This window comes from Seriola lalandi, unplaced genomic scaffold (genome assembly GCF_002814215.2).
Source record: "Seriola lalandi dorsalis isolate HSWRI2012SDOR001 ecotype SW California unplaced genomic scaffold, Sedor1 jcf7180002054402, whole genome shotgun sequence".
Classification (NCBI taxonomy): domain Eukaryota; kingdom Metazoa; phylum Chordata; class Actinopteri; order Carangiformes; family Carangidae; genus Seriola; species Seriola lalandi.
In genome coordinates this window covers 331,639-352,901 of record NW_019524955.1, presented here as the reverse complement: position 1 = coordinate 352,901, position 21,263 = coordinate 331,639, and the positions used below count along the sequence as shown (strand labels likewise).

The following is a 21,263-nucleotide window of genomic DNA, read 5'->3' as shown; positions in this document are numbered from 1 at the left end:
GCTACTCCAAACTAGTTCTGTGCAGTGGCTTGTTACAGCAAGTAGCATCACTGGAGTGTAGCGTCATCTTCCTCTTCTGTTATTACTGGAAGCTCATCAACCAGTGTTAAAGATGCAAGGCGCCACCTATTGGACTGGGGTGTGTGTATCATGATACACATTGGTAAATAGAACATAGACTGTGTATAAAAATAAATAATTCATGAACAAGAAAATTCCTGTGTTTGGTGCGTGCACTTCACTCCTCACGTTTCACTCTGCACAAAGAAAGTTACTTCCAGTTTCATTCATGCTGTTGAGACTCATCCTGACACTGACCTCAGTCACTGCAGGTGTCCCTCAAAAAGCCTTTTGAAGCCGTCACAACTGGCCAAAATAACCTCACAGATTGTTTCAAACCCAGATTTGTCCCCACAACCATAGCAAGACATGTATGCACACATGTACATTGGTTTCATCGAGGTTCACCTAATACATATATATGAATTCAAATTAAAAATCAAGGAGACTTACAAATGCTAAAACAAATCAGCCCTTTATTTAAAGTTTACCCAATATACAGCAACGCTTAATAAAATGCATTCCTTTGAGCAGAACAGTAATGGGGTTAATGGGGCAGAAATAAGTGACTGTAGATTGCCTTAAAAGGTCCACTGTGTAACTGGTGCTGGATGTCCTGAACAGTGTCTCATCTTGTAACACCACTTTGTTCCTCAAGAGGTGATAGTGAGTCACTGTTGTACCATAAACTTATCATATAACTTACTAATAGAACTTGAGGTACAGGTGAAACTGATGATCTCTCTCCAGGGCTCCACCCTCTGATAGTGAGTCATGTGACGACCTTAGTGTTCTCAACCGATGCCCATCCATCCACTGTGCCACAGCACATGATGTAAGTTGCAAGAATAAAAGAAAGCACAAATGAATTCTTACATATAGTAACAGCATTGTGTCCAATGGAAACTATTTACAACATTTTTACCAGGGAAACAGTCAATGTCCAGTCTTTGCACTGCGCTCATTTTAACTTTCTATCTTGGTGTTGTAGAGTTTTTAAGACCTTTTTAAGAGTGTTGTGAATGCAATTTAAGAATATAATTGAAAAGAAAAAAGCTGTGCACGGCCTCCTCAGCAGCAAACAGACAGACACGGTCCGAGAGCAGCTGGTGAACATAGTGGAGCATATTTTTGATTTCCCTCAGGAGCTGGTGGAGACCAAACACAGAGCTAAAAGACAGGGAACACTGGACTGAGATCATCATGAGACATCAGGTGACAAACACCACTCCAAATGCAACAAATAAAATATAAATAAAGATAGAAAAAGTTGTCCTCCTGTCTTCTCTTCACCTCTTTCCTCCACAGTCTTTCCACCAACAATCACAGCATGACACACCTGCAATGTGAGTGAGGTCATTGTCAATCTTTATGGGTTGGCCACACTTGCTGCAGATGTATGATGTTGATATGTCAGTTTTTCCTCCAGGCAGCGGCCCCCGCTCTGCCACAGCAGCTTGGGGCCGCCTCCCTCTTCCTGTAGGCTCTGGTCCTGGGTACAGGTAGTCCAGGCAGAGGAGGGGAGTGGCGCTGGAGCGAGGACAGGACCAACAGCACTGGATGAGGTGCCAGGCTGCTCCTCCAGGACATTGAAGTTTAAGGGCTGTCCTTGTCCCACCTGTACCAAGGACAGACCCTTTGCTGAAGGGAGATTGTCTGGCCAGCACCTGGAACACACAGACAAACAGACTGTTTTAGGATTTTCAGCTTTCATTAAAAGATAAATCACAGAATCACCAACACAGCTTTATGACAAACTCTTACCACTGAGTCCTCAATTCAATTCAAAGAGCTGGATGTTGGTCTGAGCCATCAACCTCGGGCTGGCCAGCACTTTCTCTCTAATGGCCACATAATCCTTGAGAAAACAAATGACCACCAAGTCCTCAAGGTCGCTCTGAATGACATGGCCACTGGGTGAAGACGGCAGAGCTGGTTGCATATGGCGCCGACAGCCCGGATACTGCATTAGTAGCACCTGCTGAGATCTGAGACCTGCTGTTTGCTATCAGCTTCTGAATTTGTATTGCAGTCTATGGGAGAGCTATGATGGTTGAACAGTTCCTGTAGCTCGAACCTCAAAGTAAATTCAATATGTCTGCTGCTGTATTTACTGTTGTACTGTCCAGTCTGAACTGTAATATCTCTCTTATGTGTGTGTTACGGCCTCCAAGAATAAAGCTCAAAAGGGGCAGGAGGCTGCAACATATGTAAAAAGGACACCAGATGAGAATAACATTTCACCCAAGCTTCATTGAAATATCCCCAAAATTAGTCATAGTTTATCGACCTAAACTGACCAAAACAAAAACGACTGGAGACCCCGGCCAAAATAAACAAGAGACAGGTAAACGCTGGGCCAACCACCAGGACAAAAGGACCCTCACCCAGGTACAGCGGTCTCTCTGTGTGTGTGTGTGTGTGTGTGTGTGTGTCTCTTCCAGAGGTGGACAGAGTACACAACTTCACTACTTGAGTAAAAGTACAAGATACTCCTTGTCAAATATTACTCCAATACAAGCAAAAGTAACTTAGTCAAAATATTACTTAAGTAAAAATACTAAAGTATTTGCTTAAAAAATTACTTAAGTAAAAGTATTTAAAAAATATCTCAGGAAATACAGGAAAGAAAAGTAGCTTTATTGTCATTATACAATACACTGAAGCGATTCTGCTACAGAAAGACTCAAAAATAAACAAATAAAGGCAAGAAGCCTCAGAACACAGACTCAGCTGCATTCATCAACAAATTTAATTTCTTCATATTGAACACATGATGAAGTATATTTACCAATACCTAAACATTTATCGTAACATTCAGTGTGTCCTTTGGTTAGCTTATTAGCATTTATCTTGCCAGTTCAAATATGTCTCACAACATTAGATTACGGTTTTTAAACGGACAGAGTTTATAACAAAGTCTATTGGATCAGCTTTACCTCTGATGAAATAACTGAGAGATTATAACATTCTCTCAAGTTAAACTACTCAAACTTAAAGAAGTCCTTATTCAACTTCAACAGAAGTTGATTTTCGAAGTTGTGAGAATCAATTCGTCCTCTTCTTGGGCTGAAAATAAGTCCAGCTGCACTAAACAGCCTTTCGCAGGCAGCAGAAGCTGGCAGGGCTGTGTTCAGCTTGAGTGACAGACTGGATACGGCAGGGGAAGAGGTCAACATGTCCATACCTTCAGCTGTACATGTCAGGTAGGCATCCAGTTGTTTTGTTGTTTCTTCTGCGTGTCCATGCCTCATGCTGGAGAAGAAATCATCTTCATGAGAAGTACTTGATGAGTCAGGCTGCTGCAGAGACTCATCGTGGTCAGCGAGGTGTCTTTTGATGTAACAGAGGCCTAAATGAGAAGAATAATAGTTTATGATTGTCAAAATTCATCAAGCAAAAACATAGTAATAAGAATTTGATCAGTCACAGTTTTTTTTCTTGCCTTGCTTGAGGACATCCTCATCACTGGTCCAGGATGTTTTGAATTTGGACAGAAGAATGGCTGCCGCAACCGGCTCTGGGTCAGACATCATTTACCCAAACCTTTTCTTCAGACCGTCAAGCAGGGCATCAACAAGCGCTTTGCAGAATCTAAGTGACACCCTTGCTCTCTCAAGCTTGGCAATGAGGGTTGTGATGGTAGGCAGCAGCCATCCCATGTGAATAGATTCTCTCTGTAGTATGTCCAAAGCTTTGGCAACTGGAGCCATGGTGTTGGTGTATTCACCCAAAAAGAAAATATCAGCTGGACTGTACCTAAAACAGATTTAAAGAAAAAAGAAAAAAAAGGAAGGAACATATATTAATCTTATAAATTAATATATAAATTGCAACATATCAGATTACACAGAATGTAATGTAATAAAACAATAATTTCCCTTTGGCCAAAATCATCTACAGCAATTACAATGATAAGTGATTAGAATAATAAATGTGACCATTACTTTTTCTGCAGTCACAGGATGTCAGAGAGGAAAGTATTATGAATTATTGAAAAATGTTCTACAGATTCAGCATTATTAAGTTTTGTTGGAATAAAATGGAAAGCAAAACATCCAAACATTTACAACTTACATGGGTATATTGAAACTCGGTGGGAGTTTCTCCATGTGCTTCTCTAGTTTCTTCCTCCATCTCTTCGTGACGTAGTACAGGTACAGCAATACGACTAAGACAAACCATGCGCGAATCAGCAGAAAAAGTTTATTTTCTCAGAATATTGCCAAAAAAAAAAAAAAAATCATCAGCTGACATAAGCTCAAAAGTAGCGAGTAACGAGAGCATCAATATAAATGTAGTGGAGTAAAAAGTACAATATTTGTCCTTCAAATGTAGCGGAGTGAAAGTAAAAGTGTCCCCCAAAAATAATACTCAAGTAAAGTACAGATACTCAAAAACTGTAGCCTACTTAAGTAAATTTACTTCGTTACTGTCCACCACTGGTCATCACCTATAGTGTGCTTCCTTATGCAAATAAGTTGTGCAGTCTGATGGTTTTGGTTGAAATTGTGAAAACTGATTAAAATACTAAACAAAAATGAACAAGTGTGGGTTTAATTTTATTTTAAAAGTCAGATGTAACTTGTTCTACAGCGGTAGTGTTATGTTAGTTGATTTTCAGAAACTTAAACTTCCGAAATGTTACGAAGAGAGTGAGAGAGAGAGAGAGAGAGAAACATAATGATAACATTAGATGACACTTGATAATATTGCTTTACAACTTTAACACCAATTATGCTATCTGCCCTAAAGTTAAAGTTTAAACAATTATTGCCTCTCATAAATTGCTGACCTCTCATCAGAGCAAACATTAACTTAACTTACCCTGTAATGTCACTCGTGCCTACGCATACCGGAATTAGGCCTTTTCCTAAGAAGCCCAGTAAACACCAAAATAAAACTCGGGTCGTGGTCGTCATGGTTAGAAGTCCAAATAATTAATAAACACCAATTCCCACTTTCATCGCGCCCGCGTTCATGTGTTCTCTGAGGTCATAGTAACCGAAATGCTCGCTGGGAGCACGAGTCTTTTCTCGCCATCTCCCATTTTCCACAGGTTTCGCGAGATTTACGTAGACTGGTTGGTGTGTGGGAGCATTTCTCCGCCAGACGAACTGAACAATACTGATATGAAATCTGCGTAAAGGTTAAAGGTAATAAAAATGTGTTTTGAAGAGAGGAGAAGCCTGTTAAGACCCATTCGTTGCTGATGTTTGTTAGCTGCCATTGGGGACACTGACGAGCGGATGTAGCTAGCCGCCTCCACTTACCTACAGTCACATCTGCATTGAGGTAGAGCGAGGACAGACGAGTGTTATTGATAACCCACAGGGTGAGGTGTAGGTGTGTTGGATTTAGTCCAAGACAGGTGACTTACCGCGTAGTTTATCGGGCTCGCCTAATCATATTATACGCGCATGTTGCTAATGTATAAGTTAGTGGGAGTAAAATGTGTCCGGCTAACGTTTACATACTGTAACTTGTCAGATACACTGAAATGGCTGACGTGTTCTCTTTAAATTGACAGATTTTTTAAAATCCTTCACTGAGGCATATGATAAAACTACACGGTCTTGCCGTAGTGGTGCTGTGTATTACAAACACTGACCTCCATGTCTGTATAGTTAAAGTAAATACCCAGGAAGTTATTCCATCATGTTAATCCATTGGCTGTTGGAGTTGTCAGTCTGTGCTGAGCTGGCTGCAGCCTGTCACGGGTCTGTTCTGACAGGCGAGCCTCTCAGCGAAAGGAGAGGCCATCCTTATGGTGTAGCATACTTTACATGTGAAGTTTGGCAGCTGTCATACTCACTCACATAATAACTGAACATTGCCCTGTCTTTCTCTTGATCAGTAGCCTTTGAATTTCTGGAGGCATGTCCAAGAAAAGGGGCAGGTATGTAGAAACAAAGCTACTGTATGTGCCATCATATGATTGCCATTATTGGTGGTTTCAGAAGATATTGTAACAGTAAAACTATAATGTCACAAACAGCTACATGAAAAAGTGGTTAATCCAGATACTCAAATCACTGGAATTAACAAATAAGATATGTTGGACCAAAGGCTGGAATGAATGAATCATATTGCATTCTGATTTAAATAATCATTGATGGTGCTTGCAAATAGACCTGCATAAATAATGTAGGTTATTTGAAGTGGCCTCAGTTTACCTAACTTTCCAGAAACATCTCAAATGCAAATGTATATAAGTGATCAAACAGCTGGAATAAGTTACATAGCCTGATATCATAAAACTTTTTGTATTTGTGTAAGATGCATACTCTGTTTTAAACCTTAACCACAGACACACAGACCTGCATATTCATCCTGTTTTACCAGAAAGCGGAGCAGCGGGGAACTGAGTGACACAGTAAGCCCAGACCCGAACAGCATTCTGGGAGTCCGTATTCAACATAACTGGCGTGAGAAGGGGAACCAGAGCAAATGGAAGGGAACAGTGCTGGACAGGCTTAGTGTAAATCCTTCTCTGTTCATGGTGAAGTATGACGGCTTTGACTGCGTCTATGGCATCGAGCTGTTCAAGGATGAGAGAGTGTCCAACCTGCAAGTCCTGTCAGAAAAAGTTGGTGAGTTAGGAGAAGTTTCTCTCTTACTTTATTTTTCAGATAATAAAGGTTGATATTTGCTTTTTTTTTTTTTTTTTTGCAACAGTTGGGTTGCACAGTATCTTGTACATCTTTTGTGCCTGTGTCTCCACAGTAAACAACAAAATCAAGATACCTCCAGGGGCTGAGGAGCTGGTGGGCAAAGCTGTGGAGCATCTGTTTGAAAAGGAAGATGGAGAGAAGAATGAGTGGAGAGGCATGGTCCTCTCCAGAGCTCCAATCATGACCAACTGGTATTATATCACTTATGAAAAGGACCCCGTTCTTTATATGTACCAGCTGTGGGACGACTACGCTGATGGAGACCTCAGGATTCTGCCTGAAGCAGGTACTCACTAAAGACAGATTGATACTTGACAAAACTTTAAGTCTTTGATAATTGTCCTAAGGCTTGATGGATAAGATCACGAGCGCCCACTACATGACGTAAATCAGTTTTCAACTTTGGAGGATTGCACATCATTTTTTTGGGGCACAGACACCATGTGAGTTCATCAGCAGTTACAGTGGTCATGGAAGTCTATTCATAGTCTTCTTTAAGTGCTTCATCAAGGGCTTTGACTCCCAGTAGCAAATAGGCAAAATTATGTATTTTAACATAAGCACTTCTTCAGCAATGTCACTCTGACATATGCTATCAATAATTAAAGTTGTTCACAAAAGTAAAAAAAAAGGAATCAGATTGTAATTAGGCAGCATCTTCTTTGAAAGGATAAGGAGAGCCAAAACTCTAATCAGTGATTTCATCAAACAACTGATCCTGGAGCTGTTCCAGAGGTAATGGGTATGTTGAGACATGCACAAATTGCTGCTTCTAATTTGAAAACATTCAAATGACTTGGCACACAAACATTGGCAGTAATTCATAATCAAGTCTAATTCAGATAGTGAGAACTCTTAATTAATAAAAAATCTTAAATAGAGGCATTCTGCAAAATACAGAGACTTAGAAGAACTTTTTTTTTTTTAGTCTGTTAAAGTTTTGCTTTCATAATAATTTTCACTTTACAGATGTGATTAAAAAAAAAAAAAGGATTCTTACACTTTAGAGCTGTTTGGAGATTTTCTTTCCTTAATTTCAAGTTCTGTAAAATTATAGAGGTAATGGGGGAACTTTGAGAAAACAGGACTGGAGAAAAGAAATCCTTGCTCATTAATCCTGATTATGTTGTATATTACTAGTGAGCAAGAGGAAGCACAATTAAATTTTTTTTAAGTTGGACCTAACTCAGATATAATTGTAATTCTAATGTTGTGATGTTTCATTCCTCTCCTCAGAAAACAAGCACCTGTTGCCTGCAGACAGGAAGCCAGGGGAGGAGACGGAGAGTCTGGTGGGGAAACAAGTGGAGTATGTTACTGACAAGGGTGTGAAGAGAACTGGCCTGGTCATCTACCAGGTTCCAGCCAAGCCCTCTGTCTACTATATCAAATACGATGATGACTTTCATATCCATGTCTATGACCTGGTCAAAACCACCTAGAAATAGTGGACACTTTTATGTCACTCTCCAGCCTCCCTCCATCTGCTTCTGTTCCACTCATTGTTACAGTCTGTTATCCAAAGCCATGGCAGGGTTGAATAGTTAATATGCTTTATTGTTCAGAAGAAAGTGCAATCTTTTTCTGTATGCACAGCAGAACTGTAGCACCGCTATGCTTTGCTATTTCGAGGAGAGGGAGTCAACTTGTTTTATTATTGCTGCTCTACTTTATACTTTAATGTTTGGACAGTCCCAAGATTGCACTGCCCAACAGCTGCAAAGTGCAGTTGATACTGCACTTGCATTGTTGTCCCTGAGATACTCACTGATCTTTCCTTAAAGTAATTATCTTAATTAAATCCTAGTATGATTAAAAAAGCTGTTCAAAATATTTAACAACATTTTTCTTTGGATTTACTTAATAGGTAATAAGCTTGGTATACACATTTTCTTCTGCATAGATGCCTTCCATGGACACATTTATTAAATGTAATGGGCAGATAAATATGTGTACTGTATTTATCTAACAGGTACATCAGATAAATCAGTGTTAGTACTGGAAAGGATGAATAAAAGCAGCATTGTAAGAACACCAATCAAGAACAATTCAGATGAGTTATGCTCACGTGGAAATATGCTCCTGCACCTTTGCACCATTTTTAGTTCATCCATGGCTCTATGAATTGGCTGCATTTTCATGCTGGGCATTTCTTCTTTTAGCCTAGAAGGAAGGTTTCTGCACAGGCTCTAAATCATAGTTTAACAGCACAAGGAACATCAGATTCTTTGTACTGGTAATTAAGATGCTAAATTCCCACTTGAATTTGATCCTACACAAATCATCAAGTGCCTTCCGGCTTGTCATTTTGCAATATTGTACATACTGTATCTCTGACTATCTACGCTCTTAATGAATCTTCATGTATGAAGGCTGCTATTGGGTATTCATTCAGAAGTGGCAACATTGATGGCTTGAGGAAAGTTTTGCAATCATCAGTTTATATTAGTGCTGTGATTTGCTCTTAATGCAGTATGAAAATGTTCTTTACATATAACACACATCATCATTGGTTGTATAATCTCACTATTGATATTGTGGGGAGCACTTTAATTGTATAAAGTTTACATGTTTAGGTTATGGTATGCTATATCGTTTCCCCAAAATGCTTTTTCCTTTAGATCAAAATGTGGCAGAATAACGCTTTATATCACATGGACAAAGAAAAAAAGAAAATAAAAATAGTTGCAATACATTCAGATGACAGTATTTAATCTGTACAACTTGTGTAAAATGCCTTGTAACGTTGCCTGTTGTGATAACTCACAATATGAATATATCATCAAAACACCACCAGCTTTTAGTGAACGGTTCGTTAATATACATAAATTATAAACTGAATATTTAACAGGTATAATCAACTGACAAACCACTGTCGACAGTAACTAACTCTGGTTCTAGTCTGTTAAAACTGTCTCTTAGTCTTGCAAACATGACATGTATGCTTGCAGTATGGATTACATCCTAACCTCATTGCCATGTCGTAGCTGCTGAATTGGTCTTGCCCGTCTCAGCCTTCTCCGAGTCATTCAGCGTATCCCTCAGTAAAATAGTCAATCAGTAGGTGTACTGTTACTGTTATTTTTAGCTGTCAAAACTCTGCATGCATCATCTGCACAGAGTGCCTGGAGATTTTCAAACCTTACTTTGACAGTGGAGAAGTGACAATGTGTGGCAGAATCAGTAGTTTGTTTAACCCACATTAAAAATAAAACAATCAAAAAAATAGGGTTAACGCTGTACATCACCACCAGTGGTGCTGTGGAGTGTTTGTGTTGTGTAGAGTGGAATTACAAATGACTGTGTGCGCTCTTTCATGCTTTTGATCACCTCCTCCTGTTCTGAAGTTGTAGCACCATCAACAGGCAATTTGTGTCATTATTATTCTGTCATGAGTAATAAAGATTTTTGCACATTTGTTTGGTCTTATTCTTTAAACACACTGCCATGACAAACACGCAGACTCAATAAATCAAACTAAAGACTGGATGTGTTTTAAGGTCGATGTATTACTTGAAACTAATTGGTGAAATTGCATATATACAACAGACACTCTTCATTACATTATTTGGATGGTTTGAGAAAAATGGGAGAACAGTCTGTACACACAAATTTGTGATATACACAAAATGACAGAACAACTTTTTTTAAACACTTTTTACTTTATCGCATTATGTACAACTCCCAACCAATGCCGCTATCATTTAGAGAACCACAGTGCCATTCAGAAAACTACACTCCTTGCAGCTGAATTACACCTATCGGTTTTCTTTCATGTTGGGTGTTTCTTCTTTCTTGTGAGGGGCTACAACTTTTGAAAAAGTAATGTCGTCTCTCAAGTGCAAAAGTCAAAATAATTGATAAATGTCAGGTTGCTCAGAGAGTTCCTGTTCACTTGGTGAGATCTTTCAGGTACTGCAAACCTTGATTCGAGTATTCAGTTGCCTTTGTGGGAGCCTCTGAAAGAGCTGAAATCGTCCACCGCACTCCTGCAATAAAATAAAAATCAATGGTTTGGGTTTGTGACATCAAAAATACATGACCAAAAGAGTAATGCTAACCTCAAGAGTCAGAATGTTGATGCTGAAATTGATTATTGCACCAATGAAACGCTAACAATATGACTGCATTCAATAAGTGAAGTACATGACTAGGATTTCAAATCTGTGCATGCCCAAAAACCAAAACTCGTGACATTACTAAATTTGTACCCTTGCTTTAAGAACTGAATGGAAGTTTTCATTCTGTTCTTACCAGAGTTCCATGATTGAACAGGGGAGAATTCAATCTTAGGCATGGTTGGAAGCTGAGCCTGGGGAGAGGGAGGATCCGTTATTTTGACACAGTGCAGTGTACATTACAGTGCATTCACAATAAACACTGCAAAGCAAATTCAAATGAGATGATGAGTGAAATATGAAATACATAATAACTCTCTGTTCTAGATGCAAGATGCAGTGAAATAGTGCACCCTGCCTACTACTAGAAATAATGATGGATGGTAGATGGTAATGATATTATGAAATATCTCTGGGATATTTTGTAGGAAAAACATACTGTCACTTGATTATTTACTGCTTAAGTTATACTAAGATGTCTAATGTTGTCATTTCTGAAAAGACATGACTGGGCAAATCTGATCTTGATTTAACCAAAACTGCATATTTACTGTCAAATTAAAAGTTTTTATTCTACTGCAAATTATATTCTTTATACACTCAGTGGCCACTTAGTTAGGTACACCTGTAAAATCTAATGAAATCCAATACAACAGCGCAGCCATAAATTCTACCTTTACAGAGATAATAATTTCAACACATTTTTGTAATTGCAGTCATACTGAAAACATTTGAATCTAATGTATTCCAGCGAAACACCACAACAATAAACGTATAATTGAGTTCACACTAACAAGAACTGGCCTAGTAGATGTAGAATATATTGCAGACGTGTTGTATGGGACTGCATTTGATTGTATCAATACACTGAATAGAGTGGCCATGATTTTGACCAAACATAGAAACAAATGTCTATTTATGCTCAGATAACAGTTGGTATAACTTTATATATTGAAAAGTCTTGACATGCTATTTTGGAAGAAGAATGTTGAATTTGTCTAGTGTACATCAGGTAGAAATACAACACGAGTATCATTTTGTTTTTAGATTTTTACTGTTCTTTGTTCTTGAAATTTCAAGATTTTTTTTGTTCAATGACAAAGGATACAAGAGTTGTTGGATATGAATGATTCATGTTGTCAAAAAGAGATCCTCAATTTGGCAATTTAAGTGAGTCCACAGGAGTTCATGGAGAAAATCTAATAGTAGTAGGGGTGGAACTTGGATGATTGCTATTATTGTTGATTTTTATTGTAAAATGACCTGTACTGATTTGTGGCCAGCATTGCTGAAGGGTGTTCACTGCTGTCCTGTAAATATTAATGTCTTGTAAAGGGTTCTGATAATCTCATGAGGAATGGGCCACGAGAAGACAGAACTCTTAAATTATCTTCATCAATTCGTTATACGAATCATCCAACTGTCTACAGCACTGGCCTATTTGCCTACCTATGTATGCAAATAGGATACTAAATATGTCTGCCTCACGTTTTCCTTCCATGTGTTGCATTGTGATACCTACTAGCTGTGATCCAGGGCAGTCCTGGATCAGGACAAGATGCTAAAGCAGTTATCAAGCATGTTATCTATACCTCCAGGCCAAAGTACTTCATCCATTCCTCTATGGCTGGGGGTACTGCAACCTTGGCCTTCTCCAGGGCCTTTGAACCCTGCTCACTGCTTCCCAACAGGCCAGAGTCATAGGCAACATACAAAGCCCCTCCTGCAATGGTCACCTTGGTAGCCAGTCTGGAAACGAAAGAACAGAGTCTGGCTGTTAGCCAGAAATACCTACCACTATAACCAGTCAAAATATGTTAAACTGAAACAATGCACGGTTTCCATTTTTACTGTTATCACAGTGCACCACATGAGAATGTCCTTTGGTTTTTCCATTTGTAGTTATACATTTATAAAACATCAGCTAACGTTAGCCAACAAAAGAAATAAAGTGACGACGCACAGCATACAGCGATGTTAATGGTAAATACTTGAGCTAACTAACCGACTAACTAACTAACTAACTAACTAACTAACTGATTAGTAAGCAGTGTCTAAAGACGACAGCTGGAGAGCTCTTAAACAGACTGACAGCTAACTTAGCGTGAGTTAGCTAACTGGCTAATTGAGCATCCAGCACACTGTTATAGCAGCGATAACTTAAGGGGAATTATGGGAAAAATACTAACTTCACTACGGGCAAAATCCTTGCCGCCATGGTCCACAACAGTGTCGTTTCCTTTTGCGTACACCTATTCCAGGTACGCTGAAATGAGTCGGAGTGAATGCTATCTGGTTAGCTGCACTGAAGGACAACCCTGCTTGATCCCTGCGCATACAGGTTGTGTCAATAAAGTTGCTCTTTCAAACGCTAATGTTATTTAAGAGCAGCAGATTCGTTCCTTTCGATGTTACTGCATTTATAGAAATTAAAATCACAGGGATGACGCCTTAGTTATATAAAAAAGTTATTTTAAATTAGGTGTTTTTTTTTTTAAGATACCAAATAAGTATAATTTTGCTATTTCTATGTGGGAAGAAGGACAGGTCTTTCAAGTTCAATAAACCCTTTATCTGAGCAACACGCCCCCCTTACAAATGTCAGGAGAAATGGAGGGTGGAGAATTGCATAAATAGTACTTGGTTTTCATTTATCTCCCGTTCAAGGCAGTTGTGCAAAGGTCTGGTCTGGTCTCACTATCGCTTAAAATTACGTATTAAGTACAAGTTTATAACATGGGGACTTTCACAAAAATCCTGTTAGCAAGTATATGTGTTGCCTTCATAGCCGTCAAGTGGAGTGCACCTAGTTTCAATCCAGGTAAGACAGATGCAGCTGCAATATAAAAGTCTTTGTATATGTATGCTCTTGTAAAGTATAGGCATTTCTGTCTATAGGCCTATAGTTGTTAGTATTTTATTTTTGTATTTGGTCACTTTAACATCTGCAGACTTGGAGTTGTTGCCTACTGGCAATGGTGTGTTTCACCTACAGGGGGTAATATTAATATATAGTGTTATTGGTTGACAAAACATTGTGAAACTCTTTAAGAAAAAACAACAATAGTAGTAAAAATAATAAGAAAATAATAATAATCTTAGACTCTCAAAATAAAATCACAGCAAGAAAGCCCCCACAATGAAATAACCAGCTCTCATGTAAAATAACACAGTCCTGACCACACAGATAAGAAAATCAAAACTAACCATCAAATAATGGGCAGGTAGATTTTTACAAACTGACATTCAGGAAATTATTTGCATGCATTCCTTTGGATATTTGGCAAAAAATATGCAAATGTTTGTTCTTCATGAATTTGTTCAGTGTTATTTGATTCTAAGCTTACTGACAGAGGTTAACCCTCCTGTTATGTTCGTTTCTCAGGAACAGCAATGATGTTCCCGGGTCAATTTGACCCGGGGCATGTTTAATTATCCAGAAGTGTCAGAAACCAAAAAATCCCAATGAACATTGTTTATATCTCATTATTAACTCCATTACTAACCATTTCAATCAATATTACTGTAATGGTGTTCTTTACCTCTCACAGATCATGGTTCAATGAGGATAATTCACTCGTTTTTCATTAAAAATGCATGTTAAAACTTTTTTTAATGTACTTTGGAAAGACCTACATATAAAATACAAGAGTTTTACATGACATTAATTTTTTTTAATTTTATTTTACATTTTTAAATTTTTTTATGGAGTGATGTTGATAAATTAACAGGAGACACCTCTTCTGTTCATCCAGTGTGACTATAGGGCCTGTGTTATAGAGTAGTGGAAGTTGCTCTACCCACTTGTCCCACACTGTCCTAATAGCTGCCTGCTTTTCTCTTGTCTCTCTCTCGTCTGACAGCCCTTGTCTCTCGATTATCAAATCGGATTACTCTGGAGAAAATATGAAAAGTCTCCGGGGACATGGTGGCACGAAATATAGCCCTGCCTGTCTCTGCATCCCACAGACTGGCTGTTAATTCACCCTTTGACTTATAGACCCCAGCCAGGATGAGGACCCCCAGATATGCATGTAAATGCATTTTATCCTGCTCCTTCCACTTTTATTTCGAGAACGATTTTCTGTATTGAGTTGGGCATGACCAGCTCAAAAGCTGACTTGATGTCTGTCACACGAGTCACTGTCATCCTAGTGGGCCCTGGCACTGTCTTTATTATGTTTTCTGCAGACAGTTTTGCTTGAAGTATATTTGGAGATGAAGACCACTGTATTTCACCATTTTTTGATGTGAATGTCTTGCTTGGAGGAATATGAATAGCAGTTTCCTCATTTGGTTCATAATCAGAATCATCAGACTCAGAATTGACCTCAAGATGGTCTTCATCTTCAGACAAATCCTCCACTATTTCACTGTCATGATCAAAGATGAGTTACAGAGCCTCCAGGGTTGTCACCTGTTTACTTCTGCTGCTCATTTTGTAAAGCTCTGACAGAGAGTATATCATATGTAGCTACAGAATGTAATGTTGGTAGCTACATATGCATACATAACCCATGTTGAGTGTCCACTCAATGTGGGTGGAGCTTGCCCACGGGAACAGAAAAGGTTCCCGTCAAAAGTCATAACATCACCTGCATTCTCGCACTTTACAGATGAGGTGTAGAGAATAGGGAGAGGATGTGTGTGTGTGTGTGTGTGTGTGTGTGTGTGTGTGTGTGTGTGTGTGTGTGTGTGTGTGTGTGTGATTGGGGTGAAATATGTCTCAGAGTTGCAAAGAAACAAATAGTATTTGACACTTTTGACCCCTTTTAGCCTCCACTTTGACTGCCGGGTCAAATTGACCCGAACAGTATCTATGTAATATAAACATGCAGGGGGGGTTGCAAATATTCGAAATGAACCATTTAAATTTTATATGTCGATTACACTTATTAAGCCAAGCAGAAGAAGTTTCATACCCAAAAAATACTTTTAACTATTTTTTTTTTTATTTTTTAACTTTAAAACGGGTCAATTTGACCCGCAACATAACAGGAGGGTTAATTGATATAACTTGACAATGTTTTGGGGATAGCTGATTTGAGACAGGGAGTCATTCGTGGAATTACAGTGGGTACGGAAAGTATTCAGACCACTTTAAATTGTCTTTGTTTCATTGCAGCCATTTGCTAAAATCGAAAAAGTTCATTTTATTTCTCATTAATGTACACTCAGCACCCCATCTTGACAGAAAAAAACAGAAATGTAGAACTTTTTGCAAATTTATTAAAAAAGAAAAACTGAAATATCACATGGTCATAAGTATTCAGACCCTTTGCTGTGACACTCATATTTAACTCACATGCTGTCCATTTCTTCTGATCCTCCTTGAGATGGTTCTACTCCTTCATTGGAGTCCAGCTGTGTTTAATTAAACTGGATGGACTTGATTAGGAAAGGCACACACCTGTCTATATAAGACCTTACAGCTCACAGTGCATGTCAGAGCAAATGAGAATCATGAGGTTGAAGGAACTGCCCAAGGAGCTCAGAGACAGAATTGTGGCAAGGCACAGCTCTGGCCAAGGTTACAAAAGAATTTCTGCAGCACTCAAGGTTCCTAAGAGCACAGTGGTCTCCATAATCCTGAAATGGAAGAAGTTTGGGACGACCAGAACTCTTCCTAGACCTGGCTGTCCAGCCAAACTGAGCAATCGTGGGAGAAGAGCCTTGGTGAGAGAGGTAAAGAAGAACCCAAAGATCACTGTGGCTGAGCTCCAGAGATGCAGTAGGGAGATGGGAGAAAGTTCCACCAAGTCAACTATCACTGCAGCCCTCCACCAGTCGGGGCTTTACGGCAGAGTGGCCCGACGGAAGTCTCTCCTCAGTGCAAGACATATGAAAGCCCGCATAGAGTTTGCCAAAAAACACATAAAGGACTCCCAGACTATGAGAAATAAGATTCTCTGGTCTGATGAGACCAAGATTGAACTTTTTGGCATTCATTCTAGCGGTATGTGTGGAGAAAACCAGACACTGCTCATCACCTGCCCAATGCAATCCCAACAGTGAAACATGATGTGGCAGCATCATGCTATGGGGGTGTTTTTCAGCTGCAGGGACAGACTAAACTGTCTAAAATTATTCAAAATTCTGAAGTATACTCACATCATGGGCTACAAGCTCCACATTGCAGTGTGGCCTGTAAAATTGAGACCGTGCTGCCGCAACTACATGGTCCACACTGCAATATGTACCGTGTAAACTTATCATGTGACTGTTTGGGTGGTTGGATGCCATACATGCCTACTGTTCTGCACTGAACAAACAAGCTGTATATCAATAAAGAGGTTTATGAAAGTTTTATGTTTCCCTTGGGGAAATTTAGGAAAGGAAGCACAAACTGAGCGAGTAATTGGTGATAATCTGACATGCTTTCCCCTTGTGACTGAGGCCTTACCAGAGAGAGAGAGAGAGAGCACAGCATTTGTCCACATTGTGAGGATGCAGTGTACAAGCGAGTTTCCACAAGTAATGAAATGATATGGTTTGAGTCAGTGGGGGTGGTGTCTGCACATAAAGTTATCAACAATTACAACATTATATCACCCAATGAAAAAAAATCTGCTACCAAACCTGATACTGTAGCTTAATGAAGAAAATAATTTGACATTTGATTTGAGTACATTTTACAAACATAGATTCTTGCAAGTCAAGTTTGCTCAAGTTCAATTTTGAAACTTTAAATTCATATGTTTATGTAAGATTAACATATGCACAGTAATATTTACTTCATTATCTCTTTATCTACTGGCACAAATACCTAATACCAGTGTTGCATCTGTCGTGATACCATTTATGAGTATGTCTTACCTTTTTGTGTGTATCGTCTGTCCATTGGTGTGTATCAAATAAAAACTGTGTGACTTTGTTCCAGAATCTCTCAGAGGTGCCAGGGTATTGGTGACTGGAGCCAGTACGGGCATTGGTGAACAAATGGCATATCATTATGCCCGCTTTGGAGCCCAGTTAGTTATTACAGCAAGGAGGGAGAAAGTGTTACAGCAGGTCAGTGAACTTTACAACATTCTGTATTTGGTATCAAGCCTAAAACGAATACACGTATGCACCAATGAATGCATCATCTACCACTTGGTTGAAGCGTTCTATGTTCACCATGTCATATTCATAGGAATCTAGTCAGACAGAAAACAATAATAAAGAATTAATAAAGAGTTAATAAAAATATTTTCAGTTGGTTGAAGTATGAGTATAAGGTCAAAGGTGTTTTCTATATTCTTTTCTGCAGCTGCATTGCACAGTTAAACTATTCCTTCTGGTCTCTGCTTATAGGTGGCAGAGAAGTGCTTGAGTTTGGGAGCCCAGAAAGCACTTTACATAGCAGCAGACATGGGCAGCGAGTCAGACCCCGAGAAAGTGGTAGATTTTGCTCGGGAAAAGCTTGGAGGGTTGGATTACCTGGTTCTCAACCACATTGGCCCGAGCCCCTTCAGCATGTGGGAGGGAAATGTCGAACACGTCAGGTGGCTGATGAAGGTAATGCAGCATTTTGATGGTCTATCAGCACATTAAATGAGGGAAATGCACTGATCTCTGCATGTGTGTGTGTGCGTGCGTGTGTTTGTGTACTTTTGAAAAGGTGAATTTCTTCAGCTATATTCAGATGGCTTGGAAAGCTTTGGACTCCCTCGAGCAAAGCAAAGGGTCACTGGTGATTGTTTCATCACTTCTAGGTAGGTTTGTCACAGGATCTTTATACACCTGTTGATAACAGCAAACTACAAAACATGTATTGATTACATCATCATTATATATCATATATTATACATATATATATATTAACTCTGTTTTATAGCACGTTTCATAACAAAATTACAAAGTGCTTTCAAAGGAAAAGAAAAACGAAAATAAAGAATAAACCAAACTATGTTGAAAACATGTTGATAAATGTGAAGTTTCAATGTCCATTTTTGAACTTGCCGTTGGCAAAACAATGATAACTCAAGGTCTATTTTGTAGCTGCTCTGGATCTTTTGATCAAATCACATGAACTTCATTAGCAGATTGGAATTTTTAAGCATTTTAAGGACCAGTGTCACTTTTTTTTTTTTTACCAGTCCTTGAAGTGCTCAGAAGAAAATTAACTACTACTTTACATTTGGTATAAAACTCCATCTTCTGAGGAATATCATGTGATATGATTGAACGCTCGAGAACACCTACTAAATGGACGTCAAGCTGAGGTTTAAATTTTGTTCTTACCTCAACCCCACGAAAGTTCTTAACTTATATGTGCAGTAGACACTAGTTGACATCAAATCTATTAGTACAGACATTTTTAAATGAGGCCCAAAAAAGGCCACAATAGAGTCTTATATTTCACAACTGACAAAAGTGTCTTGGAACAGCTGGCTCTAATAGTATCTGATGCTTCACAGGTAAAATGCCCAGTCCCTTCGTGGCACCGTATACCTCAACAAAATTTGCGGTGAACGGTTTCTTTGGGGCCCTTTACCATGAGCTAGCTATGAGGAAGAGTAATGTGTCCATCTCTATATGTACACTGGGGCTCATTGATACTGATTCTGCCATGGAGAAAGTCAGGTTGGTTAAATCTATATGCAAATTTATCTGGCATCATTAATATTATTTGTGTAGATTTTACTCTGTGGTACCCACAATGGTTAAGTGAAGTATTTTTTCTGTATCCTAGGGGAGTCACTGATGTACCAGCATACCCTGCCACAGATGCAGCCTTGAACATCATCATTACAGGAGCTACAAGACAGCCAGAGCTCTTCTACCCTTGGTTCACCCACATTGTGAATCTAAGCAAAGACTGGATCCCTTCTGCCACAAGTTATATCATCCAGAACTCCTACAAATACGATCCATGAAAAATATTTATCTGTAGTGCTGTTATACATTTTTTCAATCAAATACATGGACATATCATGAATTTCTATCCGTCTATCTATCTATATAATAGGATTAGAGATTTGGCATCATATTTATAATGTAAGGATATACACAGTATAGATCCCCTTCCCAAATTTAGCCTTGATATTGTGGTTCACCCAGATTTTTTGCCCTAATCTTTAACTTTCCATTTGGGAAATCATTTACCTCACAGGCAAATGGATCAGGTTACTATATATAACAAACTGGACCTTGTCCTCCTTTCCTCATCTTGCTTTTGGGAGAGGTCCAGTTCTATAAAGTCCACAGGGGAGAAAAGCTCATGGTTTGGGTTGTTTCCTCATGGCCTACCTCAAAGAGATTAAAAAGGGGTTAGTTCCTGTCTGCAGCGGTCATGGACAGTGCAATCCACCACCAGCTACTGCACCAACAGATATCAGGTGCAAATTCAATAAAAAAACACCTATTTTACCACTCAAAAGACGACACAGCGGGAGAATGTCCTGCCTGCAAGTCACACCAGGAAAAGGAAGATGCTGAAGAACAGGAGACACTTCTTCTTCCTCAAGTGATATTCAGTGGTGGTTGGAACATCAGACTTTTCACATTACAGAACCTCTGTGGTAAAAGTGACAAACATGGTACACTCAAAAAGTCATTCAGGGGACATTACTCCATTGGTTCATTAAATTCAAATTCAGTGATTTAATCAAACTTTTTGAATGCAAACATAATACCACTCTAATTTCTGCATCTTACAACTGTAACTAATTTAATTTCCAGTTTCTTTGTTCATTAAAAAGAAAATAGGGCTGTACAATTAATAAAAAATATTATCAAAATCACAATATGGCCAAGTGCAATATCCAGCTTACACAACCTGCAATCTTTTTTTGATAAAGGTAAAAAAGTGTCACAACATACCATAAATTGAGCATTGTGGTGCTAAAGAGACGCCCGGCCTACAAATCATATTCTCCAGATGTAAGGTAACATGTTTGTTTGGTACATGCCCAAACAAAAATCACATCATCATCATCATTTTTTTAATTTTTTGTTTTTTTTAGTAAAAATGATATTGCAATATCTGTCAAAAATAATCATGATATGATCTTTTTTTGGATACCGTTCAGGATTAATAAAAAACGAAATTCAAGTTGTGTTAACTCAATTTGTCTGATGAGTTTGTGGCATATTTTTTTGCCTTTATTTGACAGGATAGGTGGGAGGTGACAGGAAACGAGGAGAGAAAGGTTCCCTGGCTCGAACTCAAACCTGAGATGTTGTGATCAGGGTATAAAGTGTGTTTCTTAAACATTAGGCCACCAGGACACCCCATAACCAGTTTCACTGAGGTCCAAAAGGAAATTCACTGCACAAAGAACAATTATAAACTCTGCAACAACTGATTACTAAAGCATTATCAGTTGAATGCTTATTAAGACTAATTGGAACAATCTTTGAACATCCAAACTTAGATTTATTTAATTTAATTAAAACATTCAGTCATGCCTCAATACCATACTTA

General features: G+C 38.7%; 3 protein-coding genes and 1 long non-coding RNA gene across 9 annotated transcripts; 2 read left to right on the top strand and 2 right to left on the bottom strand.

The window, feature by feature from the left end:
- Positions 1-1,180: 1,180 nt before the first annotated feature.
- Positions 1,181-5,107, bottom strand: LOC111657475 (uncharacterized). 3 transcript variants are annotated; one of them, XR_015437475.1, is made up of 4 exons: positions 4,138-5,107; positions 3,506-3,819; positions 3,248-3,412; positions 1,181-1,727 (listed from the first exon to the last, which is right to left on the bottom strand). It is a non-coding gene; the product is annotated as an uncharacterized LOC111657475 (long non-coding RNA). The 3 variants fall into 3 exon arrangements; XR_002760933.2 differs by lacking the exon at positions 1,181-1,727 and having other exon boundaries at positions 2,680-3,412; positions 4,138-4,231; positions 4,888-5,107; XR_015437474.1 differs by lacking the exon at positions 1,181-1,727 and having other exon boundaries at positions 2,680-3,412.
- Position 5,108: 1 nt separating this feature from the next.
- LOC111657473 (spindlin-W-like) lies at positions 5,109-10,152 on the top strand. 3 transcript variants are annotated; one of them, XM_023409658.2, is made up of 5 exons: positions 5,115-5,216; positions 5,921-5,959; positions 6,406-6,653; positions 6,787-7,020; positions 7,971-10,152. In XM_023409658.2, exons 2-5 carry the CDS (start codon positions 5,940-5,942, stop codon positions 8,174-8,176), a joined length of 708 nt encoding a protein of 235 aa, XP_023265426.1. In that variant the 5' UTR covers positions 5,115-5,216; positions 5,921-5,939; the 3' UTR covers positions 8,177-10,152. The 3 variants fall into 3 exon arrangements, with proteins under 3 accessions (XP_023265429.1, XP_023265426.1, XP_023265425.1); XM_023409657.2 differs by having other exon boundaries at positions 5,117-5,216; positions 5,918-5,959; XM_023409661.2 differs by lacking the exon at positions 5,921-5,959 and having other exon boundaries at positions 5,109-5,216.
- A 71-nt stretch (positions 10,153-10,223) lies between these two features.
- Positions 10,224-17,799, bottom strand: micos13 (mitochondrial contact site and cristae organizing system subunit 13). Of its 2 annotated transcripts, none has more exons than XM_087174971.1 (4): positions 17,669-17,799; positions 12,445-12,601; positions 10,989-11,046; positions 10,224-10,723 (listed from the first exon to the last, which is right to left on the bottom strand). In XM_087174971.1, exons 1-4 carry the CDS (start codon positions 17,779-17,781, stop codon positions 10,626-10,628), a joined length of 426 nt encoding a protein of 141 aa, XP_087031097.1. In that variant the 5' UTR covers positions 17,782-17,799; the 3' UTR covers positions 10,224-10,625. The 2 variants fall into 2 exon arrangements, with proteins under 2 accessions (XP_087031097.1, XP_023265430.1); XM_023409662.1 differs by lacking the exon at positions 17,669-17,799 and adding an exon at positions 13,042-13,203.
- On the top strand, positions 13,437-20,891 carry hsd11b1la (hydroxysteroid (11-beta) dehydrogenase 1-like a). The gene is made up of 6 exons (XM_023409652.2): positions 13,437-13,673; positions 17,733-17,863; positions 18,149-18,352; positions 18,456-18,549; positions 19,255-19,420; positions 19,530-20,891. The coding sequence occupies exons 1-6, from the start codon at positions 13,589-13,591 to the stop codon at positions 19,711-19,713; spliced, it is 864 nt and encodes a 287-aa protein (XP_023265420.1). The 5' UTR covers positions 13,437-13,588; the 3' UTR covers positions 19,714-20,891.
- The last annotated feature ends 372 nt before the right edge of the window (positions 20,892-21,263 follow it).